The sequence below is a fragment of the Pelophylax lessonae genome (assembly GCF_965119305.1).
Source record: "Pelophylax lessonae genome assembly, chromosome: 4".
Lineage (NCBI taxonomy): Eukaryota > Metazoa > Chordata > Amphibia > Anura > Ranidae > Pelophylax > Pelophylax lessonae.
In genome coordinates, this window is record NC_138771.1 from 574,312,451 (window position 1) to 574,333,895 (window position 21,445).

The 21,445-nt window shown below is 47.9% G+C and overlaps 1 protein-coding gene across 4 annotated transcripts in view; it reads right to left on the minus strand.

Moving 5' to 3' along the window:
• TACC1 (transforming acidic coiled-coil containing protein 1) overlaps positions 1-21,445 on the minus strand; it is a 184,773-nt gene that overhangs the window by 47,645 nt on the left and 115,683 nt on the right. For 3 of the 4 annotated variants that reach the window (XM_082255222.1, XM_082255223.1, XM_082255220.1), the window contains exon 5: positions 20,602-20,637. The exons of the other annotated variant lie outside the window; for it this stretch is intronic. In XM_082255222.1, the coding sequence (XP_082111348.1) occupies positions 20,602-20,637 (36 nt within the window). The remainder of the gene's footprint in view (positions 1-20,601; positions 20,638-21,445) is intronic. 4 annotated transcript variants of the gene reach the window in all.

Consider the following 21,445-nt stretch of genomic DNA (forward strand, 5'->3'; position numbering starts at 1 on the left):
ACCAGGAACAACCGGAGCTATCCTGACAAAAAAAAAAAAAAAAAAAAAGACTAATCCTCTCCAACAATGCCCTGCAGAACCTTGCGGCCAAAGGAAGCAACCGCAGATTCCAACACATCCACCTTATAAAATATTGTGAAAGTGTGCACGAACAACCAGGTGGCCATCTTGCAAACCTGCACCACTGACACCTGAATACGGAAGACCCAAGAGGCACTAAGCTCCGACACCCTCCGTGCAGAAGAAAAAGCCACCAAGAAGGCTATCTTCTGGGACAATGTAAGCAGAGGAATCTTGCAAATATGTTCCAACGGCGGTTACTGAAGAACCAACAGCACCATGTTGGGATCCCTTGAGGACAATGGAGGAGACCGCACTGGGGGAAGCCAAGTGGCGAATCCCCTGAACAAAAAGTTGCAAACCACAGAAGTGTAGCCAAAGTACGATAAAAGCAAATGGCTAAGCGAGAGTGAACCCCAAGAGATTCACAGCCCCAAAGTACGCTCTTCAAACGTGATGGTAAATCTACCTAGAAGTAGATTTACCAGGTTGCAGCAGCATGGGAATTACCAATTCAGACAACCTTCTAGCCTTCAGCACCTGGCTTCCAACAGCGAAGGCAGTTAAAGCCAGTGACTGTAAAGCAAGATAGGAGATTGGCCCTTGAGTCAACAGATCTTCTCTAAGAGAAAGTCTCCAAGGAGTAGACAACCAACTGTATCAGTACTGCGTACCAAGACCTGTGAGGCCAGTCTGGAGCCACTAGGATGGCCATAATCCCTCCTGCCTCAAGCCTACACAGGAGTCTTTGCAGAAGTTCTAGAAGAGGAAAGACATATACGAAATGATACCAGCCCCAAACGAGCCACCAGTGCGTCTGTGGTGTCGGCCAGAAGAGCCCGAGACCGTGCAACACACCCAAGCATCTTCCTGTTGAGAAGAGATGCCAACAGGACCAACTCAGGAGTTCCCCACTGGAGACACAACTGATGAAAACACCTCCAGAGGAAATGTCCAGTATATCGATCGGTAGTCTGGATTCTTCCAGAGTCCAGACCCACTGAGCACAATCCGTGCCAAAAAACGCCACCCTACTCGGACAGCCTGGTATCCGTGGTGACCACCGTCCAGTACAGGGGAAGGAAGATTAAACCTGTCGAAGCGCCAGAGAGCGAAGCAACTGAACCAGAGACCCTCACGTACCCCGGCTTAACAGGATCAGATTGTCTAGAGATTGTGGAGTCTTGCCCCACATGACAAGAATCTCTCTTTGCAGAGGTCTCGTGTGGACAGATTTTGGAACTCGTCCCATGGGAGGAGCACCCTGGCTGAGGCTGAGTCCAGAACTGACCCAGATAGGCCAATTAGGTGGACAGAACCAGAGCCAACATGTAATTTCCAAATGAACTCCTGCAGAGTCCGCACAGTAATCTCCCGGTTGTCCGTCAGACGGAGACTCTGCTCGCAGAAGATTATTCAGGTACTCCAGTGCCGCAATCCCCCACTGGCGCAACAATGCCAATACCTGGGCCAACACTTGTGAAAACTCGAGGGGCTGAGATGAGACCTCTTGATAATGCTCCTTGCCCACGGCAAGTGGAGGAAGCGCGAATGACCGACATATATCAGAATATGAAGCCAAGTGTCCTTAATATCGATAGAGGCTAGAAGATCCCCCTGATATAGGGATACCACTACCATACGAATGGACTCCATTCGAAAACATCTGTACCCCCACAAAGCAGTTCAGAGCTTGAGGTCCAAGATTGGACGTAGCTCGCATTACACTAGTTCTGGTAAACTGGGGGGGGGGGGTAAATTCCCTTAATTTGCAGATATTTCCTCTCACTTCCTGTTTTGGTTATGGGACAGAAAGCAAAGGAAAATCTCCCCACGGGGACACAGATGGCAAAAAATAAATAATTACACTCATAGCATAGCTGTTATAACCCCTTCTTACTCCATCCAAGAGGAATATAACATTTTGCCTATATTTCTGCTTTAAATCTTTAAATCAAAGTTCTAGATGGCCTTTGCATTCTTCTCACACTGAAGAGATGATGTATAATGTGTAGACCTATACACCGGTCTCCCCCTAGAGAGGCACAGAGGACCTTTGATGCGGGATCAATATACAAACAAATTGCTGGAATGCCTGGCATTTTAATCACAAGAATGTCTACAAAGAATCTAAAATGTCACTCAACTGCATATCAGTTCTCTAACAAAACAAATGAAAAAGGGCAGCATTGTTACAGAGCTTACCGCCACTGACCTTGGGAATGTAAACCAAAGATTTATACCTCTTCTCTCCTGAATTCCCCCAATATTATCCGCCAAAAAATTCCATAGCGTGAGAAAAAGGTCTAATGCAATGGGAGGAGCTCTGAACACCAGAAAAGAGACCCCCTAAATAATATACCAGATAGTAATAACATTCTGGGAGTGATTGTATTGAGTCTTTAAAGGAGACCTGTACCGCCACTGTTTACTGTTGAAATTGCTACCAACCTGGCTTTTAAAGTGGTTCTGAAAAGGTACAAGGTTTATTACCCTAATGTATTCTATGCAGTAAGGTAAAAAACCTTCTCCATGCTATCCCCCTAAATTTACCTGAGCCTAATCTTGATCCAGCAATCTGCACGAGAGCAGCAGATTTATCGGCTTTCCCTCTCATTGAACAGAGAGGCAGCAGAGGGATCATTTGGCTCCTGCTGCTGTTTTACTGGTAGTGTGAATTTGTGTGATATATATGTATCAATGCAGTGCATGTTATCTCCGATTGCAGAGCTTGGATTCATTAAGGCTCCATTCACACTACCGTGACTTGTCAGCCTGACAAGCCGCGCTCCCTCGCGGTCCATTGACTGCTACAGGACCCGTTCTAATAGGAGCGACACAAGTCGCTCCGACGTAGAAAAGGGGTCCTGTACTACTTCGGGGCGACCTGGAGGCGACTTGCATAGACATTCATTATATGAAGTCCGTGCAGGTCGCACCGAAGTCGCGGTGCACGGGACTTCACAGGTCGCCCCCGAAGTCGTGCCGCTTCAGTGGGAATGCGGTCTAAAAGAGTTGACCAAAAATGTAAATATTGCAGAATATACATGCTACATAACTAAGCTCCATTTCATGCTAAATAAACTAAATGAATTTTGTATCTTACATAGAAAACTATCTTTATAACGATTTTTACTCCAAAATCCTTTTATTAAAATAAATTTGATAAAAAAAATATCCCCTCAGTCAATACCCTCCTGCTTCCTGTATCCAAACCTCAGTTTCAGTAGAATAGCAGTAGAGTACATAAACAAACCCCAAAAGAGGGGCGGGGGCAGCGACTGTCGGAGTACTCAGAGAAAGGAATTTTACAGGTAAGATTTTACAAAAATTCCATTTTCTCTTACGTCCGACAGTCGCCGCCTCTTCATATTCGTCACAATGGGGACGTCCCAAAGCAGTGCATACATGAGGGGTGGGAAACGCAGCCGCGCCTAAGGCAACGCAGTACCCACAGCAGAAAAAATGGAACCTTACCAAAGGAAGGAAACCAGCTGGGCAGCATGAAAAAAACTTGCTCAACAGGAGCAACAACCCAGGAAAAACAAATAACCTAGGGATAAAAACATCCCAAACAGCCAAGGGCCCAAAAATAAGGGACCCTAAGGCACTGCCGCACTAAGAACCTTGCGGCCAAAGGAAGCATCCGCCGATGCCTGAACATCCACTTTGTAGAACTTTGAGAAGGTGTGAACAAACGACCAAGTCGCCGCCTTACACACCTGGGCCACAGAAGCCCGATGATGACAGGCCCAAGACGTACTCAGAGATCTGGTAGAGTGCGCCTTCACAGGCATAGGGGGAACTTTTCCCTTCAAAGAATATGCCTGTTCAATGGTCTGTCTGATCCATTTGGCGATGGTAGAAGCCGACGCCGCCAAGCCCTTCCGAGGTCCCTCTGGAAGGACAAATAGAGAATCCGTCTTGCGAAAGGATTTAGTCGAAGACAGGTAAACCCTGATCGCCCGAACATCCAAGGAGTGTAAATCCACCTCCTTCGGATGTCTAGGCTTCGCGCAAAGCGAAGGCAAGACAATGTCCTCATTGAGATGAAATTCCGAGATCCTCTTCGGAAGAAAAGAAGGGTTAGGTCGCAAGACCACCTTATCCAAGTGAAGCACCAAATACGGAGACCTGCAGGACAAGGCTGCCAGCTCCGACACTCTGCGAGCCGAAGTGATCGCCACCAAAAAAGCGACCTTCTTGGACAACATAGACAACGAGATCTCCCTGATCTTTTCAAAAGGAGCGCGTTGCAACACAGACAGAACAAGGTTCAAGTCCCATGGAGGTAAAGGCTCTCTCCTAGGAGGGACCAGATGTCGCACCCCTTGAACAAAGGTGCTAACCAATGAATTAGACGCCACAGGGCATTGAAAGAACGGCCAGCGCAGAAATCTGGCCCTTAATCGTGGCCAACGCCAAACGTTGGTCCACTCCCGTTTGAAGGAAAGCCAACACTCTAGATACCGAGTATGAGCGAGGGGAATACCCCCTGGACTCACACCAGGCAAAATACGCCTTCCAAGTACGGTAGTAAACCTTCCCCGAAGAGGTCTTTCTAGCTTTGATCAAAGTGTGAATGACCTCAGGGGAGAGACCCCTATCCTTCAGGACCTCGGTTTCAACAGCCAGGCCGTCAAAGCCAGCGACTGTAAAGCAGGATGGAATATCGGTCCTTGAGACAGAAGATCTTCTCGAAGGGGCAGACGCCACGGAGCGTCGACCGCCAGATTCACGAGGTCTGCATACCAAGACCGGCGAGGCCAGTCCGGTGCCACCAGAATCACCGTGTGCGGTTCCGAGGTCAACCTGCGAAGGAACCTGGACAGCAGCTGAATCGGCGGAAAGGCATACATCAGACGATACTGATGCCACGGGGCCACTAACGCGTCTGACGCGTCCGCCCGGGGATCGCGCGTCCTTGCCACGAACCTTCCCACCTTGTTGTTTAGACGAGACGCGAACAGGTCCACATCTGGTGAACCCCACTTCGCGCACAACATCTGGAAGACTTCCGGGTGAAGGGACCATTCCCCCTGGTCCAGGGTCTGGCGACTCAGATAATCCGCCTGCCAGTTCTCCACCCCCGGAATATGAACCGCTGTTATCGCCGGGACGTGTGTCTCGGCCCAAGACAGAATGTCGGCCACCTCCCGAGCCGTTCGGGCACTCCTGGTGCCCCCTTGGTGGTTGATGTAGGCCACCGCTGTGGCATTGTCCGTCTGCACCCGAACCGGACGGCCCTGCAGCCTGTCCGTCCAACGTCGAAGGCAGAGATTTATCGCTCGCAATTCCAGAATGTTGATCGGAAGGGAAGATTCCTCCTCCGACCAAGTTCCCTGGGCGGACAGAACGCCCAGAACACCAGCCCAGCCCGACAGGCTGGCATCCGTGGTGATCACCATCCACGAAATAGGGCGAAAAGACTTGCCCCCCGACACCGCCGGGGACTGCAGCCACCACAGAAGGTCCCTTCTGGTGCGATGGCTCAACGAAAACTGGAGATCCAGTGATTGCGGTCGCCCGACCCACCTGGACAGGATCTCCGCTTGGAGACCCCGCGTGTGAAACTGGGCGAAGGGAATCGCCTCGAAAGCCGAGACCATCAATCCCAGACACCTCATGCCCGTCCGGAGGGACGAGCACGGAACGTCCCTGAGGGACCTGACTTCTTCCTGAAGAGTCCTGAGCTTGTCGTCCGGCAGGAAGACTCTCGCCTGGACCGAGTCCAGGAGCAGTCCCAGGTAGGGAAGACGAACCGACGGACACAGCGTCGACTTTGGAAAGTTTATCGTCCAACCAAACTCCTGTAGAGTTTGCATCGTGACGGACAGGTCTTTCACCAGACCCTGACTGGTCGCAGACCGAACCAGAATGTCATCCAGATACCCCAGGACCGAGATGCCCTGGGCTCTCAATAAGGCCAGAACCGGTGCAAGCACCTTGGTGAACACCCGCGGAGCCGAAACGAGACCAAAGGGTAGCGCCACGAATTGGTAATGATCCTCCGCAATGGCGAATCGAAGGAACCTCTGGTGACCCTCGAAAATGGGGATGTGAAGGTACGCATCCTTCAAATCGATGGAAGCCATGAATTCTCCCGGAACCAGGGCAGCCACCACCGATCGCAGGGATTCAATGCGGAACTTGCGAACCCGCACAAAGCGGTTCAGAGCTTTTAAGTCTAGAATTGGACGTACCTTGCCCTCCTTCCTGGGCACAGTGAATAGATTTGAATAGAACCCCTGAAATCTGTCCCGATGAGGCACCGGAACCACCACTCCCTGAGCCCGCAGGTCCCGCACTGCCAGGTGCAGATCCCGCAAACGCTCCGGAGACAGTTGAAGATTTGAGGGAAAAAATCTGCTCGCCGGCCGAGAGAGAAGCTCGATCTTGTAACCGGACCGAGCGATCCCCTGAACCCACCTGTCCCGAACGCGGGCCAGCCAGGGTTGAAGAAAACCGAGCAAACGTCCCCCCACCCCAGAACTGGGTGAGGGTGCCCCTTCAGGCCGTATTGTTATGGGCAGAGGACCCGGACTGGCCGGACTTCTGCTTACCTGTCCACGGCTTCTTCTGGGAGCCTTGACCCTTGAAGGGCTTGCTCTTATAGTGTGAACGAAAGGCACGAAAGGACCCCTGAGAGGGTCTAAACGAAGCATGCCTCTTACCATAAGCAACCTTAGCCTTGTGAGACTGGGGCAAGAGCGTGCTCTTACCCCCAGTGATCCCCTTTATCAGCGTATCCAAGGATTCGCCAAAAAGGCGAGATCCCGTATAGGGTAGATTAGCTAAAGTTTTGCGAGAAGATTGGTCCACAGACCAACATTTCAGCCAAATCAGGCGGCGTGTCAACACCGCCACACTGTGCACACGTGCAGCCAAAGGGACTATATCTAAGTCCGCATCACACAAATACATGACACCCTGATGAATTTGCTCTACCATAGCCAACGTTGTCGGAGGGGCAAAGTCAGCCACCAGGACGCGCCTGAGCACCTGCGTCCAATCCGCGACAGCCTGAGCTGCCATAAGTGAAGCAAATATAGCTTTCAGCATGGAACCGGTAATCGAGTAAGTATGGCGGGCAAGAGACTCCAGTCTCCTGTCCGTGGGATCCCGGAACACCGGGGTATCCTCCGCCGGAATCGCAGTAGATTTATTCAAAACTGCCACCGCGTGATCCACCGGAGGCGGTACACACCAACGTTCATCAGTAGCGGGTGTGAAAGGATAACACAGCTTGAACCTACTTGGCACAGCAAAAGGCTTTTTTATATTGCTCCATTGTTCACTAACAGCGCGCTGAAAATCCTCAGTGCAAGGAAAAACCTGCGATGATTTGCGTCTCCGCTGCGTCCCATAAGCGGCCAGGATGGCAGGAGGACATGGTTCATCCTGCAAATGCAGTGTTTGTTTGATAGAAGCAACCAATTCATCCATGATTGCAAGCTCTTCAGACGAGCCAGGGGGGGGAATTATCAACCCCTTCAACCTCTGCCTCCCCTTCAGACCCTACAAGGTCCAGGGACGAACGGGACCCCGATAAGGGGACCCCAGCCATAGCAGCCCCATCACCATCGCCCTCTGAATCAGAGGAAATTGAAACTCTGGGCCGTTTTGTGGATTGAGCAGCCACAAGCATCTGCACCTGAGCAGCTAGGTTAGCCACAATGGTAGCCAAATCACCCCCCTCGGGGGAAGCAGCAGCCCCTTGGCCACCCACTAAAGTGGGAGGAAATTTGCTTTCCTGAGAATCCATGCCCCAAAAGTTTTGCCCCTTTAAAATCGCGGCGAGCGTAGCCCACCACACACACAGCACACACCGACCCCCACAGGGAGAAGTACAAAACTAGGCAAGGAATACAGGAATAAGGAAGATAAACCTGGAGAGACCACTCAGGCTGCTGCACCGATCGCTGTTCTCAGGGTAAAGGAAGTGATGCAATACAGACCGCTCCTATAAAGCCTATGGAAGGCTCCACAAACATGGCCGCCGGTGGGGGACTGCAAAGGCAGAGCATGCAGCGCTGACATGTGGCCTGAGCGATCGCCGCCAAAATGGCGGCGCTTGGCGCCAGAAACGCCGCTCTCCCCACACAGCAGTGTCATCACATGTATGCACAAACATGTCTCACATCATGCCCCACAGCATACAGCATGTCACACAAAAAAGCACACAGCCTGTAACACAGAACAGTGCAGGATAGCCCCCCTCCTTGCAGCCCACAGAAAGCAGCAAACCAGACAGGGAGCCCAACAGTGTGTACAGAAATGCAGGGTTACACAGTCCCAGACTGACACCCACTAAACAGACAGGTCCCCACACAGAGTACACTTACCTTCTGAATGGCGTGGGGAGCCCGCACAAGCGATCAAGCCGCTGCACAGAGGACAGGGAGAGTCGCAGCCAGGACGCAGAAGAACTGCGGTGCGAAACCGCATGGCGTCCAGTGAGGTAGCCCCCTCACCGCAGCATCCCTGCAGCGAACAGGGATGGGTCGTTCACTCATGCCAGGAAAAAAACCTGACTGAACGCTCGATGGCAGGCTGGGAAGCCACTGGCCCACAACCTGCGACCAGGGGGGCCAGCCCAAGACCCAGCCCGCACGATCCTTCTTCATCAGAAGAACTAACTAGTGCTGAAAAAATGAACAGCTAAGCAAAGAGAGAGAAAAACACTCAAATAAAATCAAAAAGAAGATAAAGGCTGAGACAAAAAGCCCCAGCACAGAAACAGCCTGCTAACTCCTAACAGCTAGACAATGAAACTGAGGTTTGGATACAGGAAGCAGGAGGGTATTGACTGAGGGGACCACCCCCTGGGGGTGGGATATGCTAAAAGCTTTAATATTGACATATTCTGTTGCCTAGCTACTCCTACGGAGCAAAGGTCAATAACCCCATTGTGACGAATATGAAGAGGCGGCGACTGTCGGAGGACGTAAGAGAAAAATAATTTTAATCCACCCTGGGAATGGGGCTGTAAATAGCAGATATATACTGCTGTGAAAACAAAAAAACAGGAAGGCGTTTGTTTCATAGTCAGACCTTTCAATTAAATTGTAGTTCATCATCAACTGCAGTTGGCGGTTTTATTTTAGCAAGCAAGTCAGCTTCCAGAGACCAGCATGTACTGAGAGGCTGTAATTACTCAGGATGCTGCTGACAGCATAGCATTCTGCAAAGAAAAAACATCTACAAGTTTAAAAGATCACTGTGCATTCAAAGCACATTTGTTGATTTCATTTATCCCAGCAACTATGCAGGTATAACATTCCCAATCCCTGTGCTTACAGAACGGCCATCAGTGTCCCAGGTAAGTGTAGGCAGTGCAGTGTTTACAATCAAAAAGTCTGCAGTCCCTGTAACTGCAGACAAGGGGTTAAAACAAGGATACAGTGTTAATTTCATCAACAAAATTAACAACATTTTAGTTGACTAAAATAGGACTAAAACAATTTAGATGACTAAAATACCAGTATGCCTTAAACAAAAATGGCATTTTAGTCAAAAAATGGCATCTGTACTACATATTTGTTTTATTCAATGTCTTCCCTGCCAACCGCTATAATTTGTCTGCTGCACTGCACTCATGTGGTTACTAGAGATCACAAGTTGCTAGAAGGAACCTACATGATCTTAGCTAAGCACTGCGTAATCCCTCACCATTAAATTCCAGAGAGCGAATTGTGGTATTAGAATGCATGTGTAGATGGATCTCTGGTACTTTACTACTTAGGATGTCCATAGAATAATCATTTTTATTTGTTCAGACAGCAGGTAGATTAACCACTTCCCGCCCGCCCTATTACAAAATGACGGCGGGAATGTGGTTGTGTTATCCTGACCGGACGTCATATGACGGCGGCAGGATAACACAGCTCTGGGCGCCCCCCGGGGGCGTGCAGAGCAGCGATCGGTGATGCGAGGTGTCAGTCTGACACCCTGCATCTCCGATCTCGGTAAAGAGCCTCTGACGGAGGCTCTTTACCATGTGATCAGCCGTGTCCAATCACGGCTGGTCACATAGTAAATAGGAACAGCCGTTGATCGGCTTTCCTTAGTTCTTGCCTGATAGGCACGAGCAAAGGAGCGCCGATCGGCGGCTCCCCTGACAGGGGGGGGGGGGGGTTGGTACTGGTAATCAGATCATTGATTACCAGTGCAGACCCTCGGGGGGGGGGGGGATGCCACTAGATCCACCAGGGATGCCCACTATGACCCCAGGGATGCCCACTATGACCCCAGGGATGCCCACTATGACCCCAGGGATGCCCACTATGGCCACCAGAGATGGCAATCAGGGCTCAGGGAGCCCCCCATTGCCCTCCCCATCAGTGATGCCCACCAGTGTCCTCCCTATCAGTGCTGCCCACACGTGCCCATCATTGCCATTCTTTAGTGTCGCCCACCAGTGCCCATTATTGCCCACCAGTGCTGCCTATCAGTGCCCATTAGTGCCCATCAGTGCTGCCCGTCAGTGCCACCCATCAGTGCCCATCAGTGCCCACCAGTGCCGCCTATCAGTGCCCATTAGTGCCCGTCAGTGCCACCTATCAGTGCCCATCAGTGCCACCTATCAGTGTCCATCAATGACGCCTATCAGTGCCCAGCAGTGCCGCCTATCAGTGCCCACCAATGCTGCATATCTGTGCTACCTATCAGTGCCGCATATCAGTGCCGCCTATCAGTGCCGCCTATCAGTGCCACCCCATCAGTGCCACCCCATCAGTGCCACCCCATCAGTGCCACCCCATCAGTGCCACCCCATCAGTGCCACCCCATCAGTGCAGTCTCATCAGTGCAGTCTCATCAGTGCTCATCAGTGCAGGAAAAAAACTTATTTATTTACAAAATTGTATAACAAACAAAATAACTTTTTTTTTTCAAACTTTTCGGTCTTTTTTTATTTGTCTAGCAAAAAGTAAAAATCGCACAGGTGATCAAATACCACCAAAAGAAAGCTCTATTTGTGGGGGGAAAATGACATAAATTTGGTGTAGGTACAGTGTTGCATGACTGCACAATTGTCATTCAAATTGCAACAGCGCTAAAAGGGGAAAATTGGTCTGGGCAGGAAGGGAGGGAAGTGCCCTGTATTAAAGTGGTTAAAAAAACAAAAAACAAAAAACAAACATAATCCCGCATCCACACAAGCGAGGTGGATGGAGAACTCCTCCCCGCTGTGCTTTTTTCTTCTAACAGCGGGACTACCTACTGTCAGAATACACTATTCAGTGGCTGCTGCCACTGGTCAACAAAAGCTTTCCAACATTTCCATTTGATTAAAGTCAATCGTTAGACTGATGGTCTGTTGAGCAGAAATGGCAATAGATGGATTTAAATTCAGCCAGTCCCTGCTGAACTGGATGAATTTCGAGCCATCTATGGCCATCTTTAGTCCTGGTTTTGAAACCTGTGCTCTCTACACTGTAGCTAAACAACACATACAGGGGTATGTGAATTAGATGGCTTCCTTGTTATCAGTCTGGTCGTCAGTTACAGTGGAGGATGTAAACAGAACAGGACTGGGCTTGTAATGGCAGCTCTCCAAGCACAGGAAATGAAAAAGCAAAAAGAAAAAAAAAAGAGTTCAGATTTGCAAGATTTATTGGGTTCTCTTGATATAATAAAAAAGATAATGTGGGGTGTCTATAAAGCTAGCCAAACATTATACAATTTTCTTGTTCAATTTACTTTAGATTTACCTTCAACTATGTAACGCCAGGGCAAGCCTGATTGCATACAAAATTGAAAGTGTTTAGGTGTGACCTCATATTATATGGTTTTGGTAAATATAAAGAAAAGTTGTAGAAGACAAATTGTATAATGTATGGCCAGTCTAATAGTACAATTTTATTTAAAGTGGAACTCATTCCTACATTTAGATCTCAGTGTTTTATTTTTTTGAGAAATCACTTTGAAAAGCCCCCCCCCCCCCCCCCAAGCATTTCTATCAGCAGCCATATTGAGCAGGGGCAGATGATTCATGTAGCATTTACTTCCTGAAATCCCTCTGCCCTTAGCTCAGGCATGCATTCGGGAGAGTGTTCTTAGATTAGAACCCTCCTCTAGATGACACAAAAATATGTTCATGCACACCCCTGGGATGTATGACATAATTTTGGCCTAGGTCAGAAATTAGGAAGTACAGGTGCATCTCAAAAGATTTGAATATCAAAAAGTTTTTTTTATTTCAGTAATTCAATTCAAAAAGTGAAACTCCTATAGATTCATTACACACAGAGTGATGCATTTCAATCATTTCTTATTTTAAAATCTTGAAGATTATGGCTTACAGCTAGTAAAATCCCAAAATTCAGTATCTCAGAAAATTAGAATATTGTGAAAAAGTTCAATATTGTAGACTCGTGATGCCACACTCTAATCCGCTAATTAACTCAAAACACCTGTAAAGGTTTCCTGAGCCTTTTAATGGTCTCTCAGTCTGGTTCAGTAGGTTACACAATCATGGGGAAGACAGTCATTGACACCCCACAAGGAGGGTAAGTCACAAAAGGTCACTGCTAAAGAAGCTGGCTGTTCACAGAGTGCTGTATCCAAGCATATTAATGGAACATTGAGTGGAAGGGAAAAAAAAGCGTGGTAGAAAAAGGCGCACAAGCAACAGGGATAACCAAAGCCTAATGAATCTATATATATTATAGGTTTCACTTTTTGAATTGAATTACTGAAAAAAATTAAACGGCCACCCGTGCCATTCCTTCAGAGCCCAGTGCCGTGAACAGCGGCTCCCACGCATATGCGAGGGAGTGATGCAATCGCGCCTCCGGCCAATCAGATGGCCGGAGGACGCGATCCAGAAAGCAGGACGGCCGAAATCAGTATACTTACCTTTTTTTAAGCCGATCCGACCCGATCCCACGCTGAACTGTCAGCCACAGCTTCTCTGTGGAGGCGAGTGCAGAGGACACAGCTGACAACAGAAGCCCCATAGTAATTCTATGGGTGACGTCCCTTCCCATTCATTTCACAGCTGTTGTCGGGCCGTGTCCTCTGCAGAGCTTCAAAGGTATGTATACTGATTTCTTCTTTACAGGGCTAGATAGGTTAGTCTTAGATCATGGATGTCTTAGATGCAGGGGTTTTAGTTTTAGGCTGGCCTTACACTTTAACTTTTTGATGATATTCTAATGTTTTGAGATGCACCTGTAACTGAAGAAATGTAAAAAAAAAGTTAACATATATAATATACCTTCTAATCTATTTACTAAGGCTAGCAGCATAAGGATAAAAATAGTTCATATTGATTGAGAGAGTAAAGTTCCGCTTTAAGGGATAATTCAAATAAGTTGCGTTGGGGCTATTTGGCTGATTTCCAGCACTGCCCCTAGTGAAACTTGCTAGCAAGTTTAGAGGAGCACTGCAAGGGAATAAAAACATTAGCAATACATTAAAAAATTGTAAACATTTTAAAATACTTGCTTTCCTTGTGCTTTTAAACATTTTTTTTTTTAAATTGGGGACAGGGTCGCTTTAAGCTGTCTGAAGTCTGCATCTTTTGTTCCAGTTATGAACATTTTGTTTGTGAAAGTTCCACGGATGCTGTATGATATGGTTTTGATACATAGACCAAGTTGATGCCATGCAACATCACCGGTATGGCTATACCAGTAGAAATTGTTAGACAGCTAAGGCTAAGTAGTTGCAGAGCACAAGAAATTAGGGATGCACCGAATGTTCGGCAACCGAACATTATTCGGCCGAAAATAGCAAAAAAAGCACTTTCGGTGTTCGGCCGAATAAGTAAAAAGGCTGAATAAATTTGTGCCAAACAATGACGTTTTTAATGACGCGGATGGTGGGTCGGTAAGCCCAGATTGCGGGTCCCCGACCGGCGACCCGCCATCCCCGAGCATCATAGCCGGAGGCACTACAGGAAGCAGAGCGGATGCTTCCTGTATAGCCGCTTAGCGCCGGGGTCTGTCACAGGCGGAGTGATACCAAATGTACTCCGCCTCCGCCTGTGACAGGGCACAGGAGCCATACAGCAAACATCGACTCTGCAGATGGGAGGGAGGGAGGTAAGGAGATACATGAGAGGACAGAGACACGTGAGGACAAGAGAGAGAGAGAGAGAGAGAGAGAGAGGGAGAGAGAGAGAGAGAGAGAGAGAGAGAGGACAAGAGAGAGAGAGAGAGAGAGAGAGAGAGGACAAGAGAGAGAGAGAGAGAGGACAAGAGAGAGAGAGAGAGGACAAGAGAGAGAGAGAGAGAGAGAGAGAGAGAGGACAAGAGAGAGAGAGAGAGAGAGGACAAGAGAGAGAGAGAGAGAGAGGACAAGAGAGAGAGAGAGAGAGAGGACAAGAGAGAGAGAGAGAGAGAGAGGACAAGAGAGAGAGAGAGAGAGAGGACAAGAGAGAGAGAGAGGACAAGAGAGAGAGAGAGGACAAGAGAGAGAGAACGAGAGAGAGAGAAAGGACAAGAGAGAGAGAGAGAGAGAGAGAGAGGACAAGAGAGAGAGATGACAAGAGAGAGAGAGAGAGAGAGAGAGAGAGAGAGAGGACAAGAGAGAGAGAGAGAGAGAGAGAGAGAGAGAGAGGACAAGAGAGAGAGAGGACAAGAGAGGACAAGAGAGAGACATACCAGGACAAGAGAGAGAGACACGAGAGGAGAGAGACATGAGAGAGAGAGAGAGAGACATGAGAGACAGAGAGGAAAAAATGCGAAACACCGCGTTCGGTATTCGGCCTTCGGCCAAGCATTTCATTATTATTCAGCTTCGGCTTCGGACAAGAATTTCATTTCGGTGCATCCCTACAAGAAATGGTCAGTAAATGTAATGGAGTGAAAATTAAAGTACATCTAAACCTAAGAACAAACATGATATATTTTAGATTCCCAGTCCTTGATATGGAGGTTGCATTAGTTCCCTTCCTTTTCAGCCAATAACCATGCAAACAATACACTATGGCAGATTTACTAAAATTGGAGCATGCAGATCTGCACATAAACCAATCAGCTTCCCGGTTTTACTGTAAAGCTTAATTTAACAAGCTGAAGTTAGAAGCTAATTGGCTATCATGTACAGCTGCATCAGATTCTGAGTTTTAGTAAATCTCCCCCTTCGTGTCTCTGGGTGACTACACTCATTCATGCACTCTATCCATGGAGGAAGTCGTGGTTGCTGACCAGGCTGGACATCCAATAGGTCTTCTGGTTTCATCTCCATCACATAGTGGATGATGGGATTAGTAGTTTGCATTGGAAAGATAGGTATTTTCTATATTTGTTGAAAATGTTCTTATCCCGATAAAAGAAAACGAATGCAGCAACCACATCTAAGGACTGGGAAACTCAATACATTTCATTTCGGTTTTAGTTAGTCTTTAATGCAATACTGGGCGAGGGGACAATGGTTACAAGAGGCAGAAGAAAATATACGCTATAGGCAGTGGTGGGATTCAAAAATTTTAGTAACCAGTTCCGACTTTCCCAGCAGAATGACCAGCGTGCCCCCTTTTAATGCAGAATGACCAGCGTGCCCCCTTTCAATGCACAGTGACCAGCATGCCTCCCTTTCAATGCACAGTGACCAGCGTGCCCCCCTTTCAATGCACAGTGACCAGAGTGCCCCCTTTCAATGCACAGTGACCACAGCATTGCCCCCAATAATTGCAGAGTGCCACAGCATTGCCCCCAATAATTGCAGAGTGCCACAGCATTGCCCCCAATGATTGCAGAGTGCCACAGCATTGCCCCCAATAAATGCAGAGTGCCACAGCAATGCCCCCAATAATTGCAGAGCGCCACAGCATTGCCCCCTATAACTGCAGAGCGCCACAGCATTGCCCCTAATAACTGCAGAGCGCCACAGCATTGCCCCCGATAATTGCAGAGTGCCACAGCATTGCCCCCAATGATTGCAGAGCGCCACAGCATTGCCCCAAATAATTGCAGAGTGCCACAGCATTGCCCCCAATAAATGCAGAGTGCCACAGCATTGCCCCCAATGATTGCAGAGTGCCACAGCATTGCCCCCAATAAATGCAGAGTGCCACAGCAATGCCCCCAATAATTGCAGAGCGCCACAGCATTGCCCCCAATAACTGCAGAGCGCCACAGCATTGCCCCTAATAACTGCAGAGCGCCACAGCATTGCCCCCGATAATTGCAGAGTGCCACAGCATTGCCCCCAATGATTGCAGAGCGCCACAGCATTGCCCCAAATAATTGCAGAGTGCCACAGCATTGCCCCCAATAAATGCAGAGCGCCACAGCATTGCCCCCCAATGATTGCAGAGCGCCACAGCATTGCCCCCAATAATTGCAGAGCGCCACAGCATTGCGCCCAATAATTGCAGAGCGCCACAGCATTGCCCCCAATGATTGCAGAGCACCACAGCATTGCCCCCAATAATTGCAGAGCGCCACAGCATTGCCCCCAATAATTGCAGAGCGCCACAGCATTGCCCCCAATAATTGCAGAGCGCCATAGCATTGCCCCCAATAATTGCAGAGCGCCACAGCATTGCCCCCAATAAATGCAGAGCGCCACAGCATTGCCCCCAATGATTGCAGAGCGCCACAGCATTGCCCCCAATAATTGCAGAGTGCCACAGCATTGCCCCCAATAAATGCAGAGCGCCACAGCATTGCCCCCAATAACTGCAGAGTGCCAGCGATCCCCATGCACTTACCTCACGGATGGCTTCTCTTCAGTCCCCGACTCCCCGCGTCTCCGAGTCCTCAGTCTTCCCGCGTCCTCGTCCAATGGCACGGGGTTTGCCTTTCAGCCAATCAGGAATCGGGAGGACCCGCTCCCTGATTGGCCAGGAGGAGGATCCGTGTGACAATAGCGAATTTTCATTCGCTATTGTCACAGAATGGGCGGGTCGGGGCGCACTGCTCTGTTCCCCGGCCGCCACGTCTGCGGCTGCGCGGTACATTCAATTGTACTGCGCGTCCTTAGACGCGCAGAGGGATCAGCCGGTTCTGCGAACTTGCAGAAAGTTAGTAACCGGCTCTATGGAACCGGTGCGAACCGGCTGAATCCCACCACTGGCTATAGGGTAAAAAGTTTGTGGACACCTGACCATTACACAAACATGAGCATGTTGGACATCTCCTTGCACAAACATGGACACCTCTCCCCCCCTTTTGCAGCTATAACAGCCTACAAGAAAAAGTAAACTTGTGAAGCTGCAACTGCTAAATTCAATGTCCACTGGGACAGGAGCGATAGTCTATGCCAGGATACACGCTGTAAATACCATACATAGACAAACATCAGAGAGATAGAAAATTCGGCACCAACTTAATTGATCATAAAGTGGTTCAAGCTTTCTTATTAGGCATCCATCAAGACATAAAAGTATCCATCACATAAAAGAATTGACACCTTTCTGCCCCATAAGTATATGACTAAGGGCCTAAGGTTGGGGCAGAAACGCGGCAATTATTTTATATGATAGATACTGAATAAAGCTTGAAGTATTTTATCACCAATTAAGTCGGTGCTGATTTTTCCAACTCTTTACCAGCCTACAAGCTTCTGGGAAGACTTTACACAAGTTCTTGAAGTGCCTTTGTGGGAATTTGTGAGGCCATGCAGTCATGTTAGATGGGAAGTCTTTGCTCGCAATCAGCACTTCATGTCATCCCAAAAGTGTTCAGTAGAGTTGAGGTCAGAGCTCTGTGTAGGCCATTTAAGTTCCTCCACACCAAGTTCCTCAAACCTTTTTGGACCTGCTTTTCTGCACAGTGGCAAAGTAATGCTAGAGCAGAAAAAGATATTAAGATAGGCCTTCCCCAAACTGTTAATACAAGCCTGAAAATGCACAATTGTCTAAAATGGCTGTGTGTGCTGTGCCATTACCTGTACCTTCTACTGGAAACACCTGAACACAATAATATGGAGGCCTGTCCACTTATTTTTGGCCATATGGTGTAGATATGCCAGTGCCAGTTGATACCCAGAATCTCTCCCCCATTTGATATCAAAAGTTCTCATCTTGTCTGAGAGATCTCAAAATGGCAGTCGCTCCCCAAGAGAGAAGCAGGGATGCAGAGGGGGCAATGGCACAGAGGGTCAGGGCAGCTTGATTTACAACATGCATCCCCTGGGGTAACCATCATAAACATTAGTAACCTGCTAAAATTATTACAAGTTTAATAATTATTATTGAGTTCATCAATGAGGTACTTTCTCTTTAAACAGTGTCTGCAAGCCCCTAACTTTGACCGATTGGCTTTTTAATTGAACAGTAATCAGGTGTCAAAATTTAAGAGATATTAAAAAGGTAATTTTTCTTTTAAATAACAAACATGTTATACTTACCTGCTCTGTGTAACGGTTTTGCACAGAGCAGCCCGATCCTTCTCTTCTCAGGTCCCCCATCGGTGCTCCTGGCTCTGCCGCCTCTTTTCCTAGTGCTTGCTATGGGGGCTCATGCGTGCTCGCATCCAAGCCCTGCTCAGTTTGTGTATAAGACACACAGAATGGGCCTCGTCCCTGACTTACTGGCTGTGATTGACAGCAGCGGGAGCCATTGGCAGAGACCCGGGACAGCTGCTCTTGTGTCATGATTGGGCAAGCATGGGGGGGGGCTGCATACTGAAGGTATTTTACCCTAATGTAGAGAATGCATGAAGGTAAAAAAAACAAACATTCTGCCTTTAGAACTAATTTAACAGCGAAAAGCAAAACATTTTTGATGCAGAATAATGCAAGTACTTTAGAAGGATCATAGCTTTGCTTTTAGGAGTGTTGTTCTACACTGCCTCCCAGCTTCCATAATGCCATCCTTATGCCTCGTACACACGCATCGATTATTGGCCGGGAATTTTCGGCCAACGTCCGATCGGCCGATTTTCCACTTGTTAGTATGATGCTTTCGACAATCGACTTTTCGGCCGAATAAAATCTGGTGTGCAGGCTATAAAATTTTTGTTGGCCGTCAACACAACGGCCGATTTTCCGTCAGTCAGTACAGATTTCGGCAGACAAAAATCTGATGAGCAAGACTGGGCATGCTCAGAGAAGAAAAAACACACGGAAAGTAAACCAGCACATGACATCACTTCTGAAGTAGATTTTTGTTGGTCGAGAAAATTAGTGTGCAGTCTAGAGCACATTTCAACCAACACAACACTGGACAAAAGTCGGACGATCGGTCGGCCGATAATCGTTGCGTGTGTACGAGGCATTAACCTCCCCTCAACTTCAACAGTTCTCCCAGGCCCTCGGAGTGTCCTCAGCCACCACAGTGTCTTCCCACCTCCCACAGTGCTGCCCAGCCTCCAACAGTGCCTCACACCCCTTCAGTCTCCTGCAAAGCCTCTAGCTCCCATAGTGCCCTGAAACCTCCACCAGTGTGCCACGGTGCCCTCCAGTCCCCACAATGCTTTCCAGTCTCCTGTAGTGCCCCTACAATGCCTCCAGACTCCTGGAGAGACCTCCTAACCCCCTCCAGAAACCTGTCCCAGGGGGGTCTCATCCAGAGTCTTCAAGCATTTCAATATTTTGCATTCTCATACTTTTGTGCAAATAGCTTTTTTTTTTTTTTTGTGCTGTGGGGGTGGAAGGTTTTGGAAGTATTGAGAACCTCTGATCTGGAGTACAATGTTTACATTTTGAATTGGATCCAACAGAACAGCATTCACTTGGGTTTATGGTCACATATATCATGCATCTCACAGCATTCTTGAAGATGTGGCTTGCCCAGTTTTAAGCAGTCCATACTAAAAAACTATTCATTCCCCCCCCCCCGTTCAATCAGTGGGTTGAACGAAATAAAAAAAAAAATACCCGACCGATGATTCTGACAGCGGGGATACTTTCCTGCCGTCAGAGTGCACTGAGCAGTGCTGCCGGCTATAGCCAGCGTCACTGATTGATCTTGAAAAACCTGACAGCGTGGTTGTACAGAAGTCGATCAGTAACCTCTGAATTAAACCATTTACATAATTGAAGGTCCAACCAAAGATTCCCCATATGTTAGGATTTTTATGCTCTACAGTAAGTACCCTACATACGAACGGTCAACTTGCAAACTTTCAAAGATGTGAAAGATGTGTTCGCATGTCCAATTGTGATACACACACTCCGTCTTTTTTTTTTTTCTTTCTGTTCAACCCAGCAGGCTGGACGGAAAAAAAAAAAAAAAAAAGAAAAGACAGATCGTTGTACCAACACAAGCAACGTTGGTGCGGTAATCCCCCCAGCTGTGCTATTGTGTTCTGAAAGGGGGACTCCCCCCACCAGAACACGCTGATCAGCTCTCTCAGCCATTGTCTGCAAGCGCTGATCTTTGTTGGACCTCCAGGAGTTCGTTCGTTAGTAGGGGACTTCTTGTAGTATCTTTCTGATCTGCTTGCTCACTCATTCTACTTGGCTCCAAAAATTCTTGGGGAGGAAAGTCCCAGCCTAGCCTCTGAAACCAATAGGTGACTGAACCTATGAGCATCTACCAAAAACCAAGTTATTGGTTTATTCTTTCTATTCAAAATTATTCCTTTGTAATTGCTTTCAGACTATGTCAGGGCCGACAGCAAGCTGAAGTGGCATACTTACAAGAGGAAACAGAGAAATTTCACTTGCTCAGAAGTCCTGAGGCAAAGGAGAAAAGAGACAGCAAAGGAAAGGTGAAAAAGATACAGAGATTGGAGAACGGGGAGAGAAATCACTTAATTGGCTCTTGAGTCAAGTATTTCATACCATATACTATATATAAAATGGCTGCTCACAGTTAAGGGATGAGAAATATACGAGTTACCAAGCTATTAACGTTAAAGTGTACCAGTCATTTTTTGGTAGACATTAAAAGGTGGAAAAGGAAAGCAGTGGAAATGACAAGCCTAAGCTTTTCCCCATGTATGAAGTGCAAGAGTCATTTTTAAGTGCAATGTTTAAGGCCATCCTAATAGGAGTACACCTAGTATTCTAAAGCAAATACACTATATGGGCAAACGTTCATGGATACCTGACCATAACACCTACTATATGACCAATAGTATGTGAACACCCCTCCAGAATATGGAGCTCATGCGTTTCCGGTGATGGCTACTATTCATGTTACAGCATACAAAGACATTGCGCTTCCAACTGCTGTGGTTCCAGCATGGCCATGCCCTTGTGTACAAACCTGGATCTATAAAGACATGGTTTGATGAGTTGGTGTGGAGGAACTTGAGTGGCCTGTATTGAGCCCTGACCTCAACTCTACTGAATACCTTTGAGGTGCGCTGGTTCTTCTATCCAACATCAGTACCTGACCTTACACATGCTATTTTGACTGAAAAGGCCCACAATCCCACAGACACTCCAAAATGTTGTAGAAAGCCTTTCCAGAAGAGTGGAAACTGTTATAGCTAGAAAGGCTTTAATAGGTGTCATGGTCAGGTGTCTACAAAATTGT